Source organism: Carya illinoinensis, chromosome 10 (genome assembly GCF_018687715.1).
Source record: "Carya illinoinensis cultivar Pawnee chromosome 10, C.illinoinensisPawnee_v1, whole genome shotgun sequence".
NCBI lineage: Eukaryota > Viridiplantae > Streptophyta > Magnoliopsida > Fagales > Juglandaceae > Carya > Carya illinoinensis.
In genome coordinates, this window is record NC_056761.1 from 1292877 (window position 1) to 1311520 (window position 18644).

Below are 18644 nucleotides of genomic sequence, written 5' to 3' on the forward strand. Positions count from 1 at the left end.
CAGAGAGGATCATTCTCTTTAAAACCAGAATTTCTATAAATTTGAGCCATTTATTGTTATCTAACATATATACCAACAGGCTACAGCAATGTAAGACTCACATAAATGCCAATTTCTCTTTCAATCTAAAATGATAAATTTAAAAATAAAAACCAAATTAATTTTAAATAAAAATAAAAATATTTCTTAATTTTAAGAGTTTTTTTTTTAAGGAAATAAAAAGAAACAGCTATAGTTTAAAATCAGATTTGACTTCCCTAAATTTATGGTCTATTCTCATTCAAAGTTTGCCCTAATTTTGGAACTCAGGGGGCCCATCCCAAGTCCAAAACTCCACCGAATTTTGGGTGATACTTCTCCACCTCACTCTAGAGTTTTGATTTCAAAGCATCCCTGTTGCCCAATCTCTTTCCTGGAGTAAAATAATTAATCAGACGGGTCTCGATCCGAGTAACGACTCGCCACAACCGCACGATTGTTCCCATTTTCGGTGTCCTAAAGAGAGCTGTTCTAGCGACACCTCACCACGCTCACTAATCCCTACCGCATCCGATTGTTCCTCCAGCCATCTCCCTTTCGTTTCCCTTAACCACTTTACTACCCGCAGTAGTCTGTACTACTGATCGGCAGCGCCATCAAAACCCCTCCTCTCTCTATCTCTCTCTCTCTCTCTCTCTCACACACACACACACACACACCTCCCAAGTGCTGATCATTTCCTTTTCCTCTCAGAGCCTCTCACACTCACTCCCACAATTCTCTTTTCTTTTCCTGCTCTTCTGGCGAAAACCGACGTACTCTTTTTTCTTTCGAGTTTCAAATTTCCGAAATCATCATTTCGCAACGGAGCGGAGCATGAAGTTGCGGATCTAGCTAGATTCTCCTGAAACATTAGAATGATAATGCCAAGGCAAAACCGAGGCATGGATTTGATGATCCCTGGAAAGATCAGAAAGCGAGGGTGCACGTCGTCCGCGTCGTCCTCGTCTTCGGTACTCCAGAACTACAGGTTCAAGAGGGCGATAGTGGTGGGCGGCAAGAGGGGCGGATCGAGTACGCCCGTGCCTACATGGAGGCTGATGAGCTCGTCTCGATCTCCGTCGTCCTCCACGTTCCGAAGGTCCATGGAGTCGCCCAAGTACCCGGGCCATGGCGGCAGGACAAAGCAACAGCAGCCGCCTCTGCAGGCCCCTGTATCGGCGAGGAAGCTGGCGGCGACGCTGTGGGAGATGAATGAGATGCCGTCTCCGAGTGTGAGGGAAGGCTCGGACGAGAGGCGGCTCAGGAAGGAGGCGGCGATGAGAGCTAGAGAGAGGGCGGCCAGGTCCATGCACTCGGGCTCCTTGCCTCCGCATTTATCCGATCCGTCGCACAGTCCCGTTTCCGAGGTCTGATTTCCCTTTCTTGTATGAGCTGAATTTCGTGATATTTTTAATTTGTTGTGGTGATGTTGTTTCTATTTTCTGTCGATGAGGGAATGGTAACTCAACGGATTCGTTTTGTAGAGGATGGATCGGTCGGGAACCGGTAGCCGACGGAGGGGAACGCCGTCTGTTTCTCAGAGGCTTAGGCTTTCGGATCACAACCATGTGAGAGCTGTAGATGCGCTTAGCAATGCCAGTTTAATGGAGGTACGGATCATTCAAATTTAGTTCCCTTTTTTGTTTTTTTCACTTTGTAAGCGGGCCTGAGTGTGAAAATGTTTATTTTGATGCAGATTGAGAGTAGCAGATCTCGAGCGCAGACTCCTAGTGCATCCACAGTTGGTGGGAAGACCCGTTTGAAGGATGTTAGCAATGCTCTAACCACATCTAAGGAGCTACTCAAGATAATCAACCGTGTATGGGGTCACGAAGATCGGCCTTCCTCTAGTATGTCGCTAATCTCGGCCTTACATGCTGAGCTTGAGAGGGCTCGTTTGCAGGTCAATCAACTTATCCAAGAGCAGCGTTCGGACCAGACCGAGATCAACTACTTGATAAAGTGTTTTGCCGAAGAGAAGGCGGCATGGAAAAGCAAGGAACAGGAAGTTGTTGAGGCTGCCATTGAGTCTGTTGCGGGAGAGCTCGAGGTGGAGAGGAAGCTGAGGCGGCGGCTTGAGAGCTTGAACAAGAAGCTCGGGAGAGATCTGGCAGAGACGAAAACGTCACTTGTTAAGGCCGTGAAAGAGCTCGAGAGCGAGAAGAGAGCGAGAGAAATAGTAGAACAAGTGTGTGATGAATTAGCCAGGGATGTTGGCGAAGATAAAACCCATATGGAAGAAATGAAGAGAGAATCTGCAAAAATTCGTAAAGAGGCTGAGGAGGAAAGGGGAATGATGCAATTGGCCGATGCTTTACACGAGGAGAGAGCTCAAATGAAACTCTCGGAGGCAAAACATCAGCTCGAGGAGAAAAATGCAGCTGTTGATAAATTGAGGAATCAACTCGAAGCCTTTATGGGGGCCAAAAGAGCTAAAGAAAGAGGGCGTAATTCTGTGAGCCATCCGAATGATAAAGACATGATTGCTGCCTTGTTAAGTAGAGCTCGAGTTGGTACCCATTCCAGCGAGGAAAAAGAAGAGGATGGAGGAGAAGTAGAAGATGGAGAAGAGTGTGAAGAAGAAGAAGACTCAGCTGAAAGTGATCTTCATTCCATAGAACTGAATATGGACAACCATAACAAGAGCTGTAAGTGGACTCATGCTTCTGGGTTTCGTCGTGATCCAAGAATGGTTCAAATCGATGAAGAAGAAATCAAAGGGAGGAAGTCTACTACCTCCGGGAGAGGACCCAGGAGAAGCACTTCTTTGCAGAGGAGTGTTTCGGATGGTGTTGAACTACACAATACGGTTAGGATAGACTGGGAGAGATTCTTGGAACTTGAAAAGCAAAACCGAGGAAGAGAATATGGGAATGTATTGCAGGGATACAATAAATCAATGAAGGGTCTACTGTTGTCAAGTTCTGAGATGGGATCCCCTAGAGTTTATGGTAGTCCAACACGGCAAATGGGGCCACCGTGGCCTTCCCGTGATCATGTCAATGCGGCTCAGGAGCGACCTGCTGTGGCGATGGGAGTTGGTTTAAAATCGAGGCTGGCGGAAGCCAGAGGTGAAGTTCATGGTGCAAGAAAATCAAGGCGGTAAGAATGATCAGCCTTCATTCTCTGCAGCCTCTTGACAGGTTGTGATGGTTGGCGGTTGTGGATGCTGAATGCGCTGGAGATAGTAGTTTGGAAGAAGAATCAATTGAAGGCCAATGTGAGAGAAAACATGAGATGGCAACGATGGCTATGGTTTTGATGAATGCTTGCTACGCCTCGTAGCCTGCTCAAGGGAACGCTGTCTGCTCGTAGAAATGTGTCTATAGGGTGGTGGTTGTTTTTTGTTTTTGTTTTTATTTTTTTGCAATCTTTCTTTCAGACCTTTGAACGGCATATATATAATATATATCGTAATTTTGGCCCTTTAAGCAATGTCATTGTACAATCTAGACTGGGACCTAGCTAGAGCATCGAGCTTGTGTGTGTTACGTGTGTACTGTGAAAACATGGAAAACTACCCCCACTATACTAGAACCAAAATTGGCCAAGATGCAACTACAATTCCTGAGTGATTCCTTCAAACGTACATGAAAAATCGTGACCGCTATCCAACCTCAGTACGTACATCTTCTAACATCCCAAGGTGATATACGAAGCTGATATTAGCCACTTCGGCTTAAGGAAGACTATGAGAATTACTTCCAAAACTCCAATGATCTACAAAGCAAAGTCACCATTACTGCAAATTGGGGACTTCTGTTTTCACGGGCGTTCTTAATAAATTAGAATTGTTTTTATCCGGAGTCCACTTGACTGAGTCTGGTCCAACGAGATGCCCAATTCCACCAAAATCTAGCTTTGCTTGAACAATCTCTCCAAGATCTGGAACATCAAAGGGTAGTTTTTTTGAGATTGGGATAATCAACTTCGGTCAATCTCTTTCACAAACAACGAAAAAATGCCTCACTTGTTTCCAATTTGGGCAGTTCCAAACTATTCAGTCAATGCAACTATAAGTTCTTACCTAGATCAGCGGAGATGAGGGATTCCCCTTGGTAATTAGGTCCGGCCAGAATGGTCCCTGACGGTGATATAATAACACTACCTCCAGCACATACGATTTTATCCTGGGATATATCGCCATTTGAACCTTCAGAAACACATTCTGTTGAAAGAAAATAGTCTTCCCTTCGGCAGAATTGGTTTGCAGATAGAACAAAGCAGCCACCTTCTAGGGCTATATGGGTCATTGATGCCCGCCATATCTCCCTTGCTTCTGCTGTCGGAGCACAATATATTTCAATGCCTATATAATGGAAAGAAGGATTAGACAAAAGACTCAGAACTAAAGTTTGTGAGGAAGCTTTTCAACAGCGAAAGGGCCAAGATTTTTACTCCATGGGTGCGCACTTAACTACAAATAAAAGAAAGATTAAATAAAATTTATTCATCTTATTTTCCATATTATTTCTTGTTTGTTCTTTTAAGAAAAATGAATGGTTATATTGTCGACAAGGAACCTTGTGCAGATATTATTGCAAGTCAATTTCAACAGTTGCTATGAACAGTATTTTTTTTTTAAAAAGCAGAAAAACAATTTTGTTCAAACAGCTTTTTCTTGAGAAACTAATCCACAATTGACTCAAAAATAGTAATTTAATCAACCTTGTACATATATTTCTAAAATAGCAACCTAACACGATTTTTAGTACCCAATTGACAAGGAGTTGGAGTTTGACAAAAGTTGTCAACACTTGGGCCAAAATCATATAATTAGGATTGGAGAACTGGCTATGGATAAGCCATGTTGGGAACCCATGGAAAAACATTGCAAGTGCTGGCCTGGCAAATGTGATTAAATCAGTGCCCTGTTGACCTAACAATCTCAAAATCATGTTGGAAGTTCAAGGGTTATATTGTGCAACTGAAAAGACCAGGATAAATCGAAAACTCTATGAAAGTTGAAGGATCAAAAGTGTACTCTATCCTAACCCATTAACACATTAGCGCACACAGTTCAAACACACAAAAGCCATTTCTTTGTATTCACAATAACAATGGTTAAATTAAATGACAATAGAGAAGACATATAATAACAATAGCAGCCCATTTATAAACAACTATGATGGAAAAAAAATGTACCAATGAAAGAGGTATACCTTTATCATATAATTCAGTTCTTAGAGAAGGCATTCTATTGTCCCAGCAGATAAGCCCACTTATTTTTCCAATTGAAGTCTCATAAACAGGCAGCATTGATTTCTCTCCTGGCCGCCACACTGCACGTTCTGATGCCATTGGCATCAGCTTTCGATGTTTTCCAAGATAATGGCCCAGGGAATCGAAAAACAGAATAGCACTAAAGAGTGAGCATCCAACTCTCTCAACTACACCCATCACCAAGTGAACTTTGTATTTACCCGATATTTTGGCAAGTCTGTCAACTTCAGGACCTGTATAAACATATACCTAGAATAAGTTCAGTTATGAGAAGAATATAATAACATTCGGTTGCCAGTTCTGTGGGTTCAAAGATAAAATCTTACTGCAAGTAATACCAAAATATTGCTAGGCATAAAGTTGTTCGGCCTTGATCACCAGACTAATGATCATTTTAAAACTGACCAGATAAAAATGGTTGCAAAGCTACACAATTGAGGGAATACATGCATCCATGTGTTGATGATAAATGCAAAATTTCTATGTAAACTAATTTCTCAACCATGCAGCTAAGATATTTTAAAACCTCTTTTCCACAAGTGTAAGAAAACTTAAAACCTAATTTTAGGTTATATTTATTGATCCACGCGAACAAAATTGAGCAAGTGTGTTGAGTGAGAGTGTGAGAGAGAGATTTTGCCGTCTGTACGGAATAACATATAAATTCCTCCCCCCACCGCCCCAGATAAGGTCATCATGTGGTAGAAACAATTGAACAAAACATGCTAGAGAGAAGCACTAATAGGACTCTTTTGTATGTTGCATATGGAAATTTAGGGTCTGCACCACTGAAATTTACATCAAGAATCACAAATCTCATGAAAAAGTTTATTTGGCACATAATGTTGTGTCAGAGGCAACAACTTATAAACCAAATGAGATTGCACCTGGCACATCAATAGCTGAGGCAAAATACTTCTGGAACTCCTTGTTTTCCAGGGTTAGATGGGTTTCTGTAGAATCCTCAAACATCACCCCATGTGGATAGCCACCAACAAAGGCTTCCGGAAACACAACTAGCTGTGATCCATACGCAGCAGCCCCGGCAATCAGCCTCTCTGCCTTATCTACTCACAAGAAACAGGAGATGGGTTTAATGGTACTAGAAAGCGATGACTTTCCCATCTTAACTTGTAATTATGAAATTCTGGCAGAGCTTTGAAAGACACAGAACTAGCCTTGTTAGATCATGTTAGCATGTCACTGTCTCTATGCTCGTATCAACAATGCAAAGTACATTATAAAACTATGACCAACACTTTCAAAAGTGTTGTTATCATGATATATAAATTGAAAAATAATTTCCTTGACAGCAAAGCGAATGAGGAAAAAACCCATAATTAGGACGTATATGATCATGAGGCTAGATGTAAACAGCCAACTGCTTGTGGACCAGAAACATCAAAAATATATTTCTCAAACTGAAAAATGAGGGATCATGGTAATTCAAATAAGCTCAATTGCCAACATAAAGCAAATTCATGCTTTCTCCAATAGAGTGTAAACTATTCAGAAGAAGATTAAACAAAATCCTTTTCCTGGGGCATCTTCCTTAAATAGCCCAAATTTTAAGCAATTTGTGAATTCCTTAAAACCATCCAAAAGACATTGTCCTCAAATTTACTTTACAGTCTTCCTTCATTAAAATTTTTCAAAATTTTCAGACTAATTAGAGAATAACTCCTAAGTTGCAAGAATTTTTCAGCCATGCGGCACATGTGATTTGTGCAAGCCCCTAAACTCATGCCTGAAATAAAGGGGGCAATTATCCGACGATGGTAAAAAAGAAAACCAGAATCTATCTTCGAATGGTACCACATAAAAACACCAGAACCTTTCTTTGATAATCACCAAATACAACACAATCATTTTCTTTTTAGTTGCTCAGAGAAGAGGGTAAACTTTGGTCCCACATAATGAGACGTTTAAAACCAGGATGCAGAACCCAAGCATTCACTCTTGGGACAAATAAAGCACAAGTTTCTTTCATTTTTCACACTTGCCGGGCAACCAAACAAAAACATTAGAACAAAAAACTCAGAAAATGAAACAAACAGAGCTGAGACTAAAAGAGAGACTCAATTACCCAACGTAGCAATGGTATTGTAGAACACCGTTGAAGCCTGAACCACCGTGGCCCTGACCGTGAGCCTCTGGAGAAGAGCCACGGCCTTCTGGTCCAAATCATCTTCGTCTATACGCGACGTACATATGGGTAAATCAAAACGTCCAGGAACAGAGTCAGCGGAGGCCGCGTGGTAACCCGGGCGAGAAAGGGACGAGATGGGGGAAAGGACAAGGTCTGGGCGAACCTGGCTGAGGAGCCACTGGATCGTCTGGCCGTCGGAACGGTGTCCCAACTCCTCGGTCAGCCGGAAGATACCGGGGCAACAGGTAATCGGAATCCGGACCCGCCTGTGGCGGCCTTCGACCTTGGTGTGTCGGTCTCCAGTGAGACGCCGACGTTTTAGCAGCTGCTCTTCTGGGGATAGTTGTTGTTGTTGAATAATCTTTAGAGGAGTCTCCCCGACGACGTTCTGTGCGCTGGATTGGGGTTGTATCTCCATCGATCTCGTCTCGTAAAATTTTCTAGCTTTTTGGCACCAAATGTACTTTCACATCAAGTTTACGTCATTTCGTTTTCTGGGCACATCAGGTTTGTATCCGCTTCAGTGTTGCAAATTTTCAATATCGGACCCATGTATTTTTAAGTTTCTTAATTTTCTGTCTCCAAAGACCAAGCCATGTCTCTTGTCTATGTCACGTTTTGTCTTTTACAAAGCTTCGACGGGCAAGGTGTAGAGCATTGAACTCACAGTGGAGAAAATCTGCCGTCCATCCAAAAATGTGAAATGCCAATGATGCCATGCATCTAAACAAAAATACAGAAAGAATTAAAGCCTTCCATTAGAGACGCTTAGCACCTGACAGTCTTATAGTGTTGATAAAAAAATGTTATTGGAAATTAAATTATTATTATTTTTAATTTATCAATATCATTTTTTCTCATCAGTGAGCAGGCCGGCATAATTTTATAAGTTAACACACCACCTTTCATTAAAATCTTGTCTCCTCTTTTAACCAAAAATGGGACAACTACATAAATTTAAAAACAAAAGAAAACATGTACATTTTTAAAATCTTCAACGAATAATTGACACATTGCTCTATCAAGCACGCTACAAAACAACGGGGACTGAAGAACTGAAGAAATACTTAACAACAGTCATTTTTCCCAGATCGATGGTATGTGAATCACTGAATTCCAAATCCCATTTATTCATACAAGTCAAAGCTGACTTTGTGCTGCTACACGACATATTAATCACTAATTTATGGGATTTACTAGGGAGCAGCCACTATTCATATTGCACACCAGACACTTATAGGTTTTTATAGGGTATAGGGATGCTTTTCATAAGATATATAGATATTTTTTATATGGTGTGTGGTGTACAGTGATAAATAGTGGCTGCTCCCAATATTTTCTCCTAATTTATAACCTCTTCTTTATGGAGAATCCTTTTTGGCAATGTGACACTAAAGTAATAGCGCATTAGTATGCTCAATGAAAGATCCAAAAAAAAAAAAAGATTGAGAAATGAGGTTTTCTCTGCGAGTGTTCTCTACACCATCTGTTGCGAAGGATTTGATTCAAGTCATTTGGGAGTGCTTTCATTACATGATGTATTTGGGTTGACATACAAATTGCGAAGGTTTGATATTGTGAGAGTTGGATTGAGTGAATGTCTATCTTGTAAAGATGTAAGGTTCTAAAACTCTCTCAGAATCTCTTCCATTGACATTGAATTTCTCCAATCGCTAGGTTGTTTGTGATCGTAGATTTTAGTCTTGGCAGTTGGAATAGGCTAGAGCTGCGCTGCTGGTAAGTTAGAATTATTGTGCAGAATATTCAGCATTGCAATTAACAAGATCAAAATAAAGTTCTTTTTCCCTTTTCCTTATCTAACAAAATCAAGAGGAAGTGAAACCCACAAATTTTCTTTCTTGACCCCCATGCTGCTTCATTAAGTTGTATTTTCGTATAACGCAAGCAATTTAGAATTGAGATAACACCAAACAATGCCACCGGCAACTAAAAATTTGAGGCCCAGATCACTGTAATAGCAAAACATAAAGAAAAGAGTACGAGGCTTTTGAGTTACAATGATTGTAGCATACAATTATTACTTACCAAGTGATTGGTTTTCAAATGTGCTAGTCGTCGTCGACTAGCTTCTTGAGGCGGTCTTTGATGAACTTGCTACGGGCTTTGGCACGGTCTTGTTGAGGGCCTATGTTGGCGAAGGAGAGGTGGACTCCAGCGGCAAAGAGCGAGGCGCCGGCTACGAAGAAGCAGACGCTCACGGCTAGCATCTTGGGCCTGGGTGGGTACGACCACAACACCATCTGTTTGTTACATTGACTCTGAGCTGCGGTGTGCTCTCGACTGACCGAGGATGCTAGAAGTGAGTGTGGGGAAAATGGGCTTAATCCCCCATATGTTAGATCTGTTTTCGTAATGTCAATTGGACCTTATTTAAACCGACCCTAATTCAGGTAAGCACCTCAACTTTGTCCTTCAAGCTTCTCTCATTCTAAAGCTTGTTAAAAGCGATTTTATTAAATAAAGGCCCATCGGTGGGTGTAGCCCGAGGATGGTCCCAGGAAGGCAAAATCCTCTTTTTCTTTTTCTTTTTTTGGCTTAATTGTTTTAATAGTTTTAAACGTTTAAAAAAAATTCACAATATCATTAAAAAATACATCCTTAATCACTAAGTTAAAAAAAAAGTGTTGGGATTCAACTTTTGATAGCTCTATCATTTTCCATCTTCAATATATTTATGGAGAATCTAAAAAATAATACTACTTGATCATTTGAAACTTATTACTTAAATGATTATCTTGACGTGATACCATGGTACTATGCGGGTTATTGAAAAAATAAAATAGAACACACAAAAGTGATAGAAAAAACCTAGATTTTAGTCTTCCTCTTTTTATATTTTCGAACACCTTTTTGTTCAACATCAAGAGAGTCATCTAAGTGATAAGTTTGAAATGATCCAATAGCAGTACTCAAATCTCAATTATGATAATTATCTAATGCTTCCTTGGTCTGATTTTCACCAGTGGAGAAGTTGAATGCTTGTCAATATCATCATTTCCTTAAGCATAACCGTTTCCTTAATAGTTTATTCTTTACGTGGCTGTATCTGGCCGTATCTTGTCCCGAAGAGAATTGCAAATTTACAATACTTGTTCATAGGCAACTCTTGATACAACGACAACACATTCCCTGCCGTTATTAATTTTTTTATTATCATTGTTGTAATAGTTTACATTCCACCATTGATTTTTTTTAGAGCTCTTCATTTTGACAAGCTAGAACAAACCCCTGTTTCTTGCGAGTCTCAAACAGCATGGTTATCCAAGAATGAGATTGTCACAGCGGCATGAAGTGCTGCCCCTATTGGAAGAGCCTCTTTATCAATAAAAAAGTAAGGAGAGTGCAAGGGCCGATCTGATTTCAGAGTCTCATTTTTTATTCCAACCACAAGTATTGAAGCAGCAGTTTTCTGTGAGAAAAAGCCGAAATCCTCTGCTCCTATGGTCACCGGGAGAAGCTGCACATTGGGTTTCCCAAGCAAGATTTCACCAACCTTCTTTGCATGTTCATACAGTGCTTCATCGTTTACCATTACGGGATGAGGCATTGGTCTGTCCTCCATGAAGTCCACCATTGCTGTGCATTGATGCACTGATGCTTGTGCCTCTATGACCTGTGAATGGGAAATCACACATACTTAGTTGTCTGATATTTGTGTGATAACGAAAGAATATTACATAGGTCAAACGAGGAGTGCATATTTTACCTCTTTGATCCTTTCCTGGATGAAAGAAAGGCCTTCGGTGCTCAAACTCTGAAAAGTTCCCCCGAAGCTCACAGAGTCTGGGATTACATTATGCCTGACCCCCATTTATGAACCCAACTGTAACCACTTATATGATTCAAGATGAACTGATTACAGTTACTTCAGGCTATTGCTGTCAAATCGATTTGTTCAAATCATGAACCCTTCAAATTTGATTCTAACAGAATGACTAGAGATATTGGACAAATTTGATCCTAACATATGTTTAGTTGTAATGATTTGATCAGAAATGCTGGTATATGATTGTGAAACTATTTAAGATGGTTCTGGTGGGACTAGAATAAACTTGGATGTGTAAATATCGCATTAGAATATACTTCAGTTTTGAATTTGGTATGTAAAACTCAGATACAAACGATTATGCACCAAATCAGAGAACAAATCTAACTTGCACTAATTGGCAAAATAAATAACAGAGATGCAGGGGTGGCTCGAAGGCTAGGCAATTTAGGCTCCTGCCTAAGGCCCCCTTAACACAAGAAGGCCTCAAATATGTTTATGTCATGTTTGACTTCAACAATAAAAAATGTAAAAGAAAAAAAATAAGAAAAACAGATATGAGAAAGAAAAACAACAATTAGACATCAAGGTTATGTCAAGAGAAAAAACTAGTGTTTTAATGAATACGTCTATTTTTATTTTTATTTAATCCGTGTTGCAAGTTAAAAAAGAATCCTAAATAGCCCTCCAAAGAAGGCTTGCATGACAGAAAACCAATATTTTTTTGACAGGGTTTAATAACAAGTAGAAGCAGGGGGCATAATGCTAAAGAAACTGAATAATTTTTTTTTTTTTTTTTTATAAGTCAACGGAATAAAACTTTAAGATCATTATTTGAAAAAGGATCATCTTGATCTTGAAAACTATTTTAAATGTAGTTTACATTTTTCACTGACCATCGAAATTTACTTTTAGAACTAAAACTATTATCATCAACTATGTCACAATAAATATTATATAAAATTAGCCACATTATCTATGAAAATAATATTAACAGATCTGAAAATAAATTCTAATAGGTAACTTTGCCTCTATAAAGTCAGAATGATAATTTTTTGGACAACCTTTCAATATGTTAGGCTTAATATAGAGATTTCTATTGCCATATAAAAATTAAGCAAGCCTAATTTTGAATGCCTTAGGCCACACTTTGCACTGAGCCGCCCCTTATGAGATGGGAAGACAAAACATACCCTTGCTTGAAGAGGATCGGTTTTTCGAGATACAATCCGTTGGAGAGCAATGATTGAGGAGGCTGCTGCGAGAACTGGGTCCCTAGTCTCATGTGGCCCCGCTGCATGTCCAAATTTACCTTGAATCGTTGCTGAGAAGATCCCAACACCTGCAAGCATTGGACCAGGCCTTGAAGCAATGACACCGGTCGGGAATGATGGGAGGACATGTATACTCAAGATGGCATCGATGTCACCTAAAGCACCATCTTGCAACATGTGGTAAGCACCAGCATAGCCCTCTTCGCCGGGCTGGAAAACTAGTTTCACAGTTCCCTGGGAAAGAAATGTTTAAAGCAATTTAGCAATTTATCGTTTTCCCTTGCCCATAATTGCAAGACAGCAAGAATTTTAGATGTACCTTCAATTGATGTCTTTTGGCCTGGAGTAACTTAGCTGCTCCAAGTAGCATTGCTACATGGGAATCATGACCACAGGCATGCATCTTGCCTTCGATCTTGCTCTTGTGGTCCCAGTCTACCAATTCCTTCCAAAAGGTAATGTTGATTTTAAAGATCACACATGTTTAATAGAACGGATTGTTAAATGAATAGCCGCTGAAATACTAGGGAAAGAAAATCAAATAGGTAGCGTAACGGCAATGACAGCTAAAATAGCAACATGAGATAGGGTAGTCAAGAGCTTGGATGATGGGGTAGCCAGCTCTAATGACCAATTATCCAAGCTCTAATGACCACAGCAGAGGCCAGTATAAACTTTTTTGCCTCTTTTTGGTGGGGCGCCATTTCTTAGAAAAAATATTCACAAAAACATTATACGAAACTTACTACCGACTGATCAAATCTAGAAGAACGTGTGTGTGTGTTTGAGAGAGAGAGAGTACCTGCAAGGGGAGGGCATCCATGTAAGCTCGGAGATCAAAAACTGGTTTAGCCCCAGACCCAATAGAAGCCACCACCCCAGTCTTGGCAACAGGCCACTTGTATCCGACTCCCAGCGAGTCAAGCTCGGCCCTAATGAGTTCACTCGTCCGGTGCTCCTCAAACCCCAGCTCTGGGTATTCATGGATTCTTCTCCTCAACTCTGTCATCCATTGAAAGAACTCGGGCTGTCTGGCTGATTCCAGCAACTCCCGACTCAGCATCTCCAGCTTCAAGCCGTAACCAGCCTCCTCCAGTGCCCACGACTGGTACAAAACTGCTGATATTAACAAGCAGAGTGTCAAACCCATGGTTTGCGTTGTTCGTTTCAGATTGAAAACAGACTTCTTTCTGAACCAAAAGGCTTACGCGTAGTGGTAGGTCTACAATAGCTCAAATTTGTGCACATGCCTTAGTAAGCTGTTCTTTCTCGATTTGGTAGAAGGTTGGGATTGGGAACCTTAGTGCATTTGTCCGCCCTCATTTGAAAAGAAAAACTTTAGTTGCCCAATTATTATTATTTTTTTTAATATCCCAATCTTTTTAGTCCGACGTTGTTCCTTTTTTCATTTTTTTTTTCTCTCATGTACTTATCCAGTCATGACTCTGATTGCATTTGGTGCGATTCTGATAACATAGCATTACTCAAACTCATCGCGAGATGCCTTACTTATTTTTAATATTTTTCTGACGAGAAAAATATAATAATTAAAAAAATTATCAATATCATTTTTCTCAACAGTGATCAGGACGGCGTAATTTTTTAAGTTAACACATCAAAATGGGAAAACTAGAGAAATTTAAAAACAAAAGAAAACATGTACAGTTTTAAAATCTTCCAAGGAATAATTGACATGGTGCTCTATCAAGCATACTACAAAACAACGGGGATTGTAGAACTGAAGAAAACTCGTAACGACAGTCATTTTTCCCAGATCGATGGTCTGTGAATCACTGAATTCATCATCCCATTTATTCGACATTATTGTGCAGAATATTCAACATAGCATTTAACAAGATTAAAAAAAAAAACAAAAAAGTGTTTTTTCTTCCTTTTCTTATCTAACAAGATCAAAAGGAAGTGAAACCCACAAATTTTCTTTCTTGACCCCGAAGTTGTATTTTCCTAAAACGCAAGCAATTTAAAAATTGAGATGACACCGAAGAATGCCGCCGGCAATTCAAAACTTGAGGCCCAGATCACTGTAATGGCAGAACATATAGAAGATAGTACGAAGCATCTGAGTTACAATGATTCTAGTATATATATATGATTTACCGAGCGATTGGTTTTCAAATATGCTAGTCGTCGTCGACTATCTTCCTGAGGCGGTCTTTGATGAACTTGCTGCGGGCTTTGGCACGGGCTTGTTGAGGGCCTATATTGGCGAACGAGAGGTGGACTCCGGCGGCAAATAGCGAGGCGCCGGCGACGAAGAAGCAGACGCTCACGGCTAGCTGCTTGGGCGTGGGTGGGTACGACCACAATACCATCTGTTTGTTACTTTGACTCTGAGCTGCGATGAGTTGTCCCGATGGGAGTCGGGAGCGAGTAGATGCTCCCCCGGGGGGGGGGGGGTTGGTGAGCTGAAGCCCTATCAGCACTCTAATAAATTTTAGAAGAATGCTACACAACTTCTCAGCACTCTACACTTTAATTTTTTTTAATTTTTTAATATTTTTTTAAATTTATTCTTTTTAAATTAATTTAATTCTTTTATTTATTATTTATATATTAGATATTTAATAAAAGATAAAATAATAAAAATTAAAAAAAAAATATAAAATGTGGAGTGTTGAGAGATTGTAAATATTTTTTCTAAATTTTTTATCGTACCCTTTAAAAGCCCTATCAGCTATCAGTACTCCAATAAATTTTTTATCCTACCCTTTAAAATATATCATTAAAATTTATTTTTTCTATTTTATATAATAATTTTTACAATCTATCAAATATCAATTTATTTATTTTTTTCTCATATCATTTAAATAATATATATTTTTAAATATTTCCTTTTGATCAATAAATTTGTAATATCCATATATTTGTTTATATTTACAATATATTATTATAAAATATAATATGATTCAGTTCTATACACAAAATAAAATAAAATAAAATAATCTAAATAAAAATTAAAAATAAAATCAAATATGAAAAAATTAGATTAATAATATATATTTCCAATATATTTTTTTAGAAAAAATAAAATAGAGGTGCTTTAAATGATGAACAATAAAAAGAATTTGTATTGAAATGTTAAAAAATAAATAAAAGGAAATAAGAGAATAAATGAAGTATAAATAATAAAAAAATTATTTGAATGATGAAAAGCACATGCTACATGTAGCGGGTTATTATAGCAATTTGTATTTTACAAATTCTTTTATATAATAGAATGAAAGTCATTTTATGAACAATTCTTCAAATAATTTATATTTTTTGTATTATACAAGAGCCATTGAGAGGGCTCTTAGAATTGTTTTCGTGATGTCAATTGAGTCTTGTTTAAGACTAGGTTTGGGTACTGGTATTTTAAGAATACTTCATTATTATTGATTATTTTATTATCATTTTAAAGATACTTTTTATCAGTATTCATTACTATTCAATTTATTTTATTATTAAATTTTTAATACTATTTACAACTTTTCTCATCCACTAGCCTAATTCAACTTTGTCCTTCTAGCCTCTCTCGATCTCATTTTAAAGCTTGCAAGTTTCTACAAGCAATCTTATTGAATAAGGGTCCATCAATATTCAATATATTTTCGGGGGAATCTAAATTGATTACCTAATACGTCCATGGTCTGATTTTCACTTTTGGAAAAGTTGTGCTTGTCAATTATCATCATTTCCTTAATAGTTTATACTTTACGTGGCTGTAACTTGTCCGGAAGAGAATTGCAAATTTACAATGCCAAGGGTTCATCAACAACTCTTGATACAACGACAACACATTTCCTGTAGTTATCATTGTTTTATTATCATTCTTTTAATACATGACATTCCACCATTGATGCTTTTTAGAGCTCTTCATTTTGAGAAGCTGGAAAAACCACCTGTTTCTTGCGAGTATCAACAACATGGTTATCCAAGTATGAGATCGCCACAGCCGTATGAAATGCTGCCCCTATTGGAAGAGCCTCTTCATCAATAAAAAAGTAAGGAGAGTGCAAGGGTTGATCTGATTGCAGAGTCTCATTCTTTATGCCAACCACAAATATTGAAGCAGCAGATTTCTCTGAGAAAAAGCTGAAATCCTCTGCTCCCATGGTCACAGGGAGAAGCTGCACATTAGGTTTCCCAAGCAGGATTTCACCAACCTTCTTTGCATGTTCATACAGGGCTTCATCGTTTACCATTACGGGATAAGGCATTGGTCTATCCTCCATGAAGTCCACCGTTGCTGTGCATCGATGCACTGATGCTTGTGCCTCTATGATCTGTGAATGGGACATCTCACATACTTACATGTTTGATACTTGTGTGATAATGAGAGAAAATTACATAGGTCAAACAAGGAGTGCAGTTTTACCTCTTTGATCCTTTCCTGGATGAAAGACAGGCCTTCGGTGCTCAAACTCCTAAAAGTTCCCTCGATCCTCACAGAGTCTGAGATTACATTGCATGCTCGACCCCCATTTATGGACCCAACTGTAACCACCTATATGATTTAAGTTGAATTGATTAGAGTTATTTCGGGCTATTGCTGTCAATTGATTTGTTCTGATTCTAACAGGATTGGTGGGGATATTGGACAATTTTGATCCTGAGATACGTTTAGTTGTAACGATTTGATCAGAAATTGTTGGTACTTGATTGTGGAACTGTTTGACATGGTTCTGGTGGGACTAGAATAATAAACTTGGATGTGTATATATTGCATCAGAATATATTTCAATTTTGAATTCGATATGTAAACTTAGATACACCCCATTATGCACCAAATCAAAGAACAAATCTAATTTGCTCTAATTGGCAATATATCTAACAGAGAGGGAGAAAAAACATACCCTTGCTTGAAGAGGATCGGTCTCTCGAGATACAATCTGTTGGAGAGCAATGATTGAGAAGGCTGCTGCGAGAACTGGGTCCCTAGTCTCATGTGGCCCCGCTGCATGTCCACCTTTACCTTGAATCGTTGCTGAGAAGATCCCAACACCTGCAAGCATTGGACCAGGCCTTGAAGCAATGACACCGGTCGGGAATGATGGGAGGACATGTATACTCAAGATGGCATCGATGTCACCTAAAGCGCCATCTTGCAACATGTGGTAAGCACCAGCATAACCCTCTTCGCCGGGCTGGAAAACTAGTTTCACAGTTCCCTGAGAAAGAAATGTTTAAAGCAATTTAGCAATTTATTGTTTTCCCTTGCCGATAATTGCAAGGCAGCAAGAATTTTAGATGTACCTTCAATTGATGTCTTTTGGCCTGGAGTAACTTAGCTGCTCCAAGTAGCATTGCTACATGGGAATCATGACCACAGGCATGCATCTTGCCTTCGATCTTGCTCTTGTGGTCCCAGTCTACCAATTCCTTCCAAAGGTAATGTTGATTTTAAAGATCACACATGTTTAATAGAACGGATTGTCAAATGAATAGCTGCTGAGATACTCATAGTCAAGAGCTTGGATAATGGGATAGCCAGCTCTAATGACCCATTATCCAAGCTCTAATGACCAAAGCAGAGGCCAGTATAAACGCTTTTTGCCTCTTTTTGGAGGGGCCCCATTTCTTAGAAAAAATAATCACAAAAACATTATACAAAACTTTACTACCAACTGATCAAATCTAGAAGAAAGTGTGTGTGTTTGAGAGAGAGAGTACCTGCAAGGGGAGGGCATCCATGTCTGCTCTGAGAGCAAAAACTGGTTTAGCCCCAGACCCAATAGAAGCCACCACCCCAGTCTTGGCAACAGGCCACTTGTATCCTACTCCGAGCAAATCAAGCTCGGCCCTAATGAGTTCACTCGTCCTGTGCTCCTCAAACCCCAGCTCTGGGTACTCATGGATTCTTCTCCTCAACCCTCTCATCCATTGAAAGAACTCGGGCTTTCTGGCCAATTCCAGCAACTCCCGACTCAGCATCTCCAGCTCCGAGCCATAATTACCAGCCTCCTCCAGTGCCCACGAATGGTACAAAACTGCTGATAGTAACAAGCACAGAGTCAAACCCATGGTTTGCATTGTTCGTTTCAGATTGAAAACACACTCTTTCTGAACCGAAAAGCTTACGCGTTGGTGAATATGAAGTTTTATAGCTCAAATTTGTACGCAACTTGGATTTCTGAACCGAAAGGCTTACGCGTTAGGAACTTTTCTCCTAGTCTTGGATTTATCCGCC

At 39.4% G+C, this 18644-nt stretch overlaps 4 protein-coding genes, 1 long non-coding RNA gene and 1 pseudogene across 6 annotated transcripts; 2 read left to right on the forward strand and 4 right to left on the reverse strand.

Annotated features, from left to right (window-relative positions):
- Positions 1 to 601: 601 nt before the first annotated feature.
- Positions 602 to 3452, forward strand: LOC122278120 (uncharacterized protein At5g41620). The gene is made up of 3 exons (XM_043088220.1): positions 602 to 1388; positions 1506 to 1631; positions 1718 to 3452. The coding sequence occupies exons 1-3, from the start codon at positions 897 to 899 to the stop codon at positions 3125 to 3127; spliced, it is 2028 nt and encodes a 675-aa protein (XP_042944154.1). The 5' UTR covers positions 602 to 896; the 3' UTR covers positions 3128 to 3452.
- LOC122278121 (bifunctional nitrilase/nitrile hydratase NIT4B-like) lies at positions 3394 to 9574 on the reverse strand. Its single transcript, XM_043088222.1, has 6 exons — positions 9440 to 9574; positions 7331 to 8116; positions 6132 to 6311; positions 5184 to 5477; positions 4049 to 4330; positions 3394 to 3906 (listed from the first exon to the last, which is right to left on the reverse strand). The coding sequence occupies exons 2-6, from the start codon at positions 7809 to 7811 to the stop codon at positions 3761 to 3763; spliced, it is 1383 nt and encodes a 460-aa protein (XP_042944156.1). The 5' UTR covers positions 7812 to 8116; positions 9440 to 9574; the 3' UTR covers positions 3394 to 3760.
- LOC122278124 lies at positions 8666 to 11378 on the forward strand. Its single transcript, XR_006229294.1, has 2 exons — positions 8666 to 9130; positions 9467 to 11378. It is a non-coding gene; the product is annotated as an uncharacterized LOC122278124 (long non-coding RNA).
- On the reverse strand, positions 10521 to 13604 carry LOC122278123 (annotated as a pseudogene).
- LOC122278122 lies at positions 13432 to 14892 on the reverse strand. Of its 2 annotated transcripts, none has more exons than XM_043088223.1 (2): positions 14573 to 14891; positions 13432 to 13570 (listed from the first exon to the last, which is right to left on the reverse strand). In XM_043088223.1, exon 1 carries the CDS (start codon positions 14785 to 14787, stop codon positions 14596 to 14598), a length of 192 nt encoding a protein of 63 aa, XP_042944157.1. In that variant the 5' UTR covers positions 14788 to 14891; the 3' UTR covers positions 13432 to 13570; positions 14573 to 14595. The 2 variants fall into 2 exon arrangements, with proteins under 2 accessions (XP_042944157.1, XP_042944158.1); XM_043088224.1 differs by having other exon boundaries at positions 13435 to 13573; positions 14573 to 14892.
- Positions 14893 to 16239: 1347 nt separating this feature from the next.
- Positions 16240 to 18644, reverse strand: LOC122278054 (IAA-amino acid hydrolase ILR1-like). The gene is made up of 5 exons (XM_043088126.1): positions 18128 to 18644; positions 17711 to 17836; positions 17311 to 17625; positions 16833 to 16961; positions 16240 to 16740 (listed from the first exon to the last, which is right to left on the reverse strand). Exons 1-5 carry the CDS (start codon positions 18485 to 18487, stop codon positions 16321 to 16323), a joined length of 1350 nt encoding a protein of 449 aa, XP_042944060.1. The 5' UTR covers positions 18488 to 18644; the 3' UTR covers positions 16240 to 16320.